Source organism: Olea europaea, unplaced genomic scaffold, assembly GCF_002742605.1.
Source record: "Olea europaea var. sylvestris unplaced genomic scaffold, O_europaea_v1 scaffold2131, whole genome shotgun sequence".
Classification (NCBI taxonomy): domain Eukaryota; kingdom Viridiplantae; phylum Streptophyta; class Magnoliopsida; order Lamiales; family Oleaceae; genus Olea; species Olea europaea.
In genome coordinates, this window is record NW_019239275.1 from 80,656 (window position 1) to 88,716 (window position 8,061).

At 29.6% G+C, this 8,061-nt stretch overlaps 1 protein-coding gene across 1 annotated transcript in view; it reads right to left on the reverse strand.

The window, feature by feature from the left end:
- LOC111380362 (protein NRT1/ PTR FAMILY 8.3-like) overlaps nucleotides 1–1,476 on the reverse strand; it is a 6,568-nt gene extending 5,092 nt beyond the window's left edge. Inside the window, exons 1-2 of the mRNA XM_023003896.1 lie at nucleotides 1,345–1,476; nucleotides 241–256 (exon numbers count right to left, since the gene is read on the reverse strand). Of these exons, the coding sequence (XP_022859664.1) occupies nucleotides 241–256; nucleotides 1,345–1,395 (67 nt within the window). The 5' untranslated portion in view covers nucleotides 1,396–1,476. The remainder of the gene's footprint in view (nucleotides 1–240; nucleotides 257–1,344) is intronic.
- Between the last annotated feature and the right edge of the window lie 6,585 nt (nucleotides 1,477–8,061).

An 8,061-nucleotide genomic window follows, 5' to 3' on the forward strand; every position in this document is an offset into this window, starting at 1 on the left:
CTATAAATAAAAGTAAAACCCAATAAAAAAAAAAAGGATAAAAAATTGGAAATGCCCGCACTGGACACTGAGTGGCTCCGCCACTGGGCATTAGTCAGGTTCGATTATTAACAAGGAAAGAGGAATTGAAAAAGATACAATACATAGGATCAAAACAGGTTATATGAAATGGAAAGCATCACCTGAATTCTGTGTCATGAGAATATCCCAACAAGGAAATCGATAGTTTTACACAATAGTCATTAGACTTGTTATGCTTTACTGAATGTTGGAAAGTTAAATGAGAAATGTCCACTAGATCAACGTAGCAGATATGAGAATGCAAAGATGGATGTGTTGTCAAAAATAATAATCAACTGTCGTCAAAAACCATCACGCTGTACCTAGGCAACACTTGCATAACAATAATTGATCACTTCTATGTAATCGCTTCAAATTTTTCCTAGCTCCTAAACGTCCAATATAGTCTTATCAAAATAAAGACTCCCACAAGCTTTCGTTTCATTTTACAAAATCTTAACCAACTACTCCAATAGCTCATATTTTCAGACACCAATTTTGTACTTTCGACGCTTTTGTACAGGTACGCCATTGCAAAGATCAACTCAATTGTTTGGCAATCTTGAATGATATACAGGCAAAAAAATGTATTTAACTGTGTTAAAATGGATTAACTGCATTAAATAGCAGTCTTCAATGACTATAAACTATCAAATTATGTCCTGCACGTTCTTCTCTTCATATTTTGACACATCTGTAAACAATTCATTTAGATTAAACAAGGAAGTATCTCAATCCTTTTGATCTAGATTGTTTTTAACCTCCAGACTACATGAGTAATACAATTTTCTTAGCAAATTTTAACATTTGTAGGCCCAAAAAATGTAGGGCATAAAGGCTTGCATTATTCTGAATGGGTTCCACTTGTACATATCAAATATTTCTACTGGTCAAAAGCCAATAATAATGAATTAAATGATCCAACTTGTGTTCGAAAAAATCAATATATAACTCAATTTTTCCTTCACTAAACAGAAGTTCCAAACAGAACTTCTCGCAGTTTAAACTTCCGTCTTTGGAAGGTTTATTATACTCTAGCAATTCCATTATTTTTTTTCCTGGGATCAAAAGATTGCACCCCTCCCCCACACTCCATGTTGTGATTAAGATTGAAAGTTTTTTAATCCACAAAAAACTACCAATAAAATAGCAACCACACGTAATCAATCACCAATTTAGACAGAGATTATCGTCTGACTGACAATGAGAGATATGGAACAAAAACATCAAAATTGAGCAAAGGACGTAGATAATATGCAACAGAAGGGTGAAAAAAAAAAATACCTCCACAAGTCCTTGTTCCAAGAGCAACCTTTCTTCTTCGTGAGTACCCATAGACCTGTAAACTCTCTCTCTCTTTCAGATCCCCAGAGATTCTTCAATGAAAATGGTGTCGAGTTAAAGTCATCTATAAAATAATATTGAATTTACATATTTTTATATTATCGTATGACTTTTCCAAATTCTCGAGTGTCTATCACGTGAGGATTTAGGTGTTACCGTGTTAGTAAGCTTCGTTAATATAATCGATGGTCACTGAACTTCACAATAAATTACTATTTGCTCATCGAATTATAAAAGGTTACTTTTTGCTCATTGAACTTTACTATAAATAACTACTTACTCATCAAAATTTAAAATATTACTTATTACTCAATCAAATTTGTACAAAGTTACCCCATCAATCATTTCTATGAGTGTTATCTATTGCAAAATTTAGTGAGTAACAAGTAACTTTATTCAAATTTAGGTGAGCAATGAATAACCTTTTAAATTTCGATGAATAAGTAGTAACCTATAGTAAAGTTGAATGAGCAACATGTAACTTTTTAAAAATCAATGAGCAAGTAGTTATCTATAGTAAAGTTCAATGACCATATATTAAATTATCTCACAATTCCAGAAAATATTTTTTCAGTGTTTATTAGACGTTGCTTCTCTATTTTTTTTTGGATAATTTAATTCTTAGGGTATTTAAGTCATTGAGTATACTCCATATCCATAATCCATCCAAAAAGGTTTTGTTAAGAAAGTTCAAAAGTGGGACCCAGTGGAAGATGGAGGTGGAGCCTGCGGGCCCTGACACTCAGTGTAATATTATTAAATTTTTAGTTTGAAAAATTTTTGTATTAGGCCACCACTAATTTCGAGTCCGAATTCCATATTTATCAGATCCGACTCGAGAAAATTATTGGGTCATCAGGTCATGGCTCAACTGGTGGGTTAATGATTCAATCGTGGATCATTGTTAAATCCTAATTTTAGCTAAAATAAAAATTTTTTTAAAACAAAAGACAACATTTTTCTAAATATAAAATGTAGTTGTCACAATGGTCATGAATGTAATATTTGACAACAAATGTCGAAGTACAAATCTCAGCCTTGGTCTTGATTTTGTAACCGGTTCTCATTTGTTTCTTATAAAATCATCTAGTTTAGCTGTGTATTGAACGGCTCAATTAATATTTGACATTTCACTAGTAAAACGTTCCAATTAGAGCAATCAAACCGAACCACTGTCCAATGATTCCATCATGGATTCATGATTAGGACCTATCTATTCAAAACAAGGGACTTCGTAGATTTAAATTGGATAATTATTATCATATACATATATAGTTTATTTAAATGATAATTACAGTTACGATAAATTTTTGCAGGTTTTACTTAAACATTTGATTTATGGCAGCTTTGGATTCAAATCAAACTTGTGCATTGAAGGACCTTTGGACGGTTTCTTTCAAAATTCGTTAGTTAATCCAAAGTCAATGATCTTTCTTAATTTGACCTATTTTAAAAGTGACAAAATAATAACTTTATATAAATTTACATAAAATTATTAAACGCGAGAAATGGAAAAAAAAATAAAAATATATATATATATATATCTTAATCTCGTCCCCATCTCACCTGACACACAAATCAAATCAAACACAACCCACCTTTATGCTGCCACTACCTATCATTGCAAGTCATCGTCGCCATCACCCACCCCTTCGAATAAGCTCTTCCAATGTCGAATATAACATTGGTTGATGTTGCACTAATCTCTACAAATAACCCATAAATTGATCCAATAAATCCCTCAAAATCCGTGTGTAAGAGAAAAATTAATAAATTTGTGTGTTTTATTAAGAATCAAAATCTTATAGTTATAGTAAAGAATTAAGGTTGTAAGGGACACAACAGTCATAAGAACAAGGGCTACAAAGGTATAAAAGTCATTCATAAATACTATTATATTTATAACACTCCCCGTTTAATAACTATTTACACAGTAACTATCTCATTGAAACATTGTTTGGCAAAAAAACTTGATGGGACAACAATGCCAACAATTAAAAAATAATTTAGAGTAATGAAATGCTGTTTTGTTAAAATTTTGTCAAAAAAATTCAATTGGACAAAACTTGATTGAAGGAAAAAGAGTACAGCTATTCTCCTGATTTCAATTATTGTATCAAGTGATCAATTTCTTGTATATTAATGTCTTCAATATTGATATCTTGTACGTTAATGTCTTCAAGGAAATTCAGTGGGACAAAATTTGATGACTGCAGTAACATAATGATTTGAAAAATAGCTCTCGTTGATCTCTTCGAAAGTTTCGTACATAAAGGAGTTATTATGAGGGTAAATGTCTTATATTTTATGAACGTTTATTACACAAAGAGTATGCATTGTTAAAACCTTATTAGGATAAATCCTATGAAAAAAATCATAACGAATGAAAAAGAACATTATTTTTTTAAGTACGCTGCAAAAGTTGTCTTGTTAAAAACTTTGTTATAAAAATTCAATAGGACAAAATCTCGGTCAAGGAAAAAATAGTGTAACGCGTATTTACTCCTTCTAATGATAATATTACTTAAATTATGTTTCAAGCATATTAATTCGAGTTGGAGCATTTGAAGTTGATGTGTGAGATTTTATTCATCGTTTTGTTCAATAAATGCATCTACATAAATTATTTTTCGTACTTTTAATTTCAATGATCTTTTGCGATAATTTAGATAATGATGCATTTGCACATTATTTTCAACTTCCTAATTTTTTTTCCCTAATATCGAGAAAAATTTCCAATCAAAAATTACAATCTGCAAATTGGGTTATTAAATATCACTATTTATGATAAGGGCTAAAACTACGCATTTCTTCTCAACATTTTTTTAATTTTTATTTCAATGCAATGTGGTTGATTATTTGCATTATTAAATATTTTGATGAAGAAATTAGGCTCCGACCATAAATCAATTATAACGGGAGAATTATGATATTGACATGATATGTAATAGCATTCCCTAAACATAAGTGAAAATAACTTTGTTCTCAATAATTGGAGACGTTTAATAAAGAATAGTGTTAAATCATTTATCACCATCTCAACTAACACTTATCAAAATATTGAGATTTAGGATTACTAGCATTAATAAGATACACCGTCTTGATTGTATAATCTATAAATTATGTTCATAATTTAAAATTTGAACAATAATTTCGCAAACTTTAGATTGCTACATCATGCAATCATTTAGTATATGTATCAAATCTATTATATACAAATAATATTTAGATAATCAATGTGGTGAGTAATGGGACCCCGTTTATCACCATTATTGATTTTCAGAAATATAGGAAATTCAATTCTTATTTTAGATAGTGATATTTAATAATGAGTTGTCTATAAAGAGAACAAATAATATATAGAAATTTATTAAATTGAATAATCTTTAGGTTCTTCGTTGAATGTCCTTTTAAGTTTTTAATTTTACATCATTATTTATCCAACGATGATCCAACAAAACGTCAAGCAATAAAATCATATTGAACTTCTAATTCACTATAAAATATAATTCAATATTTAATTTTGAAAAATATTATTAAACATTATGTAATTATATAATAATCAATCAATTAGACAGACTAATCAATATCAATATGACATGAGTTATATGTTTCTTTTAGGGATAAACACGAATTCAAAATAATATATTTTTGGAAATATTTGTCACTGCTTTTCCTAGAGCAATGTCACTATTATTCAAGAATATTAAAAATTATAATTCATACTCTTCAAGAGCGATAAATTAATATTTTTTGAATATTAATAATATAAAAAATAATTTTCCTTTAAAAATTACAATCTAAAATTGATTATTTAATTTGTATTTCTTCAAGAGCACAATGCGATATATATTATTCGGGATGTGTTTTACTTCAAGAACACGTTATATTTGAGAATACCAAAAATTATGATTCACACTCTCCAAGAGCAAATAATATTTTTTAGAATATTAATTATAATGTTATGCTACTTCAAGAGCATGGTTGTACTACTTCAGGAGCAACAACATGATGGATTATCAATTTAAAATTTATAAAAAAACACCTAAAAAAATTTAATCAGTTTAAAATCACAAAAAGTATTCTATAATCATTATAGAAATATATGTATTTTACAAATAAAAATATAAGGAACGCGTGCATTAGGTAATTATCTTGAAACTTGCAGAGAGATTATAAAAATGATTATAAACATGAATTCTAATAACAAAAAAGTCAAACAACAAAGAAAAAAAAGGACAATTCATATTCACTGGTTTTCGAGATAGTTTGTAATTCGTAGTATAGAGTACAAAATTGATTCCATAATAATTTTATAGTGACTTTGCCACTATATTTTGTACACGTCACGTGATCATACATATAAGAAAATTATTACCTTTTGGCGAATTCGTTTGTGATATAAAGTTGAATTAGAATTGAAATTTCCTTTGAAATACAGATGAAATTGTTATCATCTTCTTTTCTTTTGAAAGAATATTGAAGTTGGAGAAAAAAAAAAACTATCGTGCTGATAACGTGTTATAAACTAGAGAAAAAAAAAAGAGCAAACGAGAGAAGTTAATAAATTTATTTATATTATTACAAACAAAAGCCCTATATTTATAGGAAAGAATTATATTACAAGGAATACAACATCATAATAACAAGGATTGCATAGTATAAAAGTCATTCATAAATATTACTATATTTACAATACTCTTTTTGGAATAACTATTTAAACATTAACCATCTCACCGAAACATTGTTTGGTAGAAAACTTGATAGGACAAAAATGTCAACAAATGAAAAAATAGCACGAATAATAAAATGTTGCATCGTTAAGACCTTGTCAAGAAAATTCAGAGAGAGAAAACTTGATTGAAGGAAAAATAGTGCCAATAAACTTGTGTGTTGTAATTTTAAGAACATTATTGAGGCCAAGAAACAAGATAGGATCATGTTATATGTACCGAATTTTTTTACCTAATTCCTTATTGACTACTCACAATATAGGGTGGGGACCACATTTTGAAAATTTTTTATTCACGTGGGTGTCGTGTGCATGTGAGAGGAGATAAAAAAATTCGGTACATCTTTGGATGTACAAATAAAATTATTCAACAAGATATTAGCCTCTTTTTGCCAAAAGCTGAGTGTTAGGTGGGAATTAAGATCAAATTTTTAATAGAATTTGATAAAAATTAATTAAATGTATTATTGAAAAATTGTGGGTTTCATGAAATATATAGTTAAAATTAGGGTAATCAGCAAAAAAGGTCCATACCTTTCAATATTATTGTGCAAAATGTCCCTATCTTTTATTTTTTGACATTTTCGCCCTTATTTCGACGTTTCATTGCAGAAAACGTCATTTTCACCATTTTCCATGTAAAATGACCAAAATATCCACCCATTTAAATAAAACCAAAAAAGAAAAGACAAGAAAAATAAAGAATAAATTACAATCTTATTCCTAAATCTTTTAAAAAGTGCAAGTAGGTCCAAATAATTATTAAAAAGCCTAATAGCACAAAATGTCTCTACGTTTGGCCCATATTGTGCAAAATGTTCGTGCGTTTCAAATTGGTAAAAAAGATATTTTTCACAATGAAACGTGAAAATAGGGATGAAAGCGCCAAAAAATTGAAATGTAGGGCATTTTACGCTAGAAGTGTCAAATGTAGGGATTTTTTTTATTATTAAGCTTTATTAAAATATTAAAAATAACAAAAAAAAAACTCTCTCTCTCTCTCCCTCTCCTCCAAATGGGACTGTCACGTTAGAAGTGAAAAAACTCTGACCAACCATTGCCTAAATTGCCGAACCTCCATACCATTAAACCACCCGTTGATATTTTAAGACCATGAAGAGAAGCGCCGTGGTGAGTATGTCGATTGGGGTGTTGAAAATGATATGGGTCTCTCCGAATAGGTGATGCCGCCAGTATTTGTATTTGCGAGTTAGGTATTTTGGCTTGCAATTTCGGACGAATCTGTTGGCATGAAGGTTTCAAGATGGGATGTTGTGTGGTATGTGTAAAGGAAAGTGAAGGCTTTTCGATGGTACAATGGTCCAGCAGTTTGGGTAGTGGTTTGCTAGAGTTTTTTGGCTTCTAGGGTGGTTGACCCATTTGGAGAATGATAGAGAGAGAGAGAGATAGAGGGGGAAATGTGAGAAAATGTGTAAATTTTTTTTTTTTTTTTTTTTTTGATAAAAGATGTACAAGGTTTGTATGTAGACAGTAAAATCCATATGGAAATCATGCTTAAATAAAATTAAAAATTCTTAAACTCATAACCTTCTTACAGTATGTATGAATTGATGGCTTCTTCTTACGTTTTCTTTCTGCATACTCCTTTGCTTCACTTTGTTGAATCTTTTGGATTGTATTCCCAAATGGCCACCTGCCTAATGATACCTTTTAGTCACATTGATTCTGTAAAGATTCGTACATGGTTTGTATATAGAAATGAAATTGTATGAAGAATTGACTAAAACATAAAGTTTTATTCAAGAAAAAAGGTTTAAAAGTATGAAGAACTCTTAAACTTATTTAATTACATGAAAGATCCAAAATGGCTCTACTGCCTTTGAGGGGTTTAGCCTCGAAGAATATACATCAGGAATTCAGAAACAAAGAAAATTTTTCTCCGAAATTCCCCCCCCCCACCCATT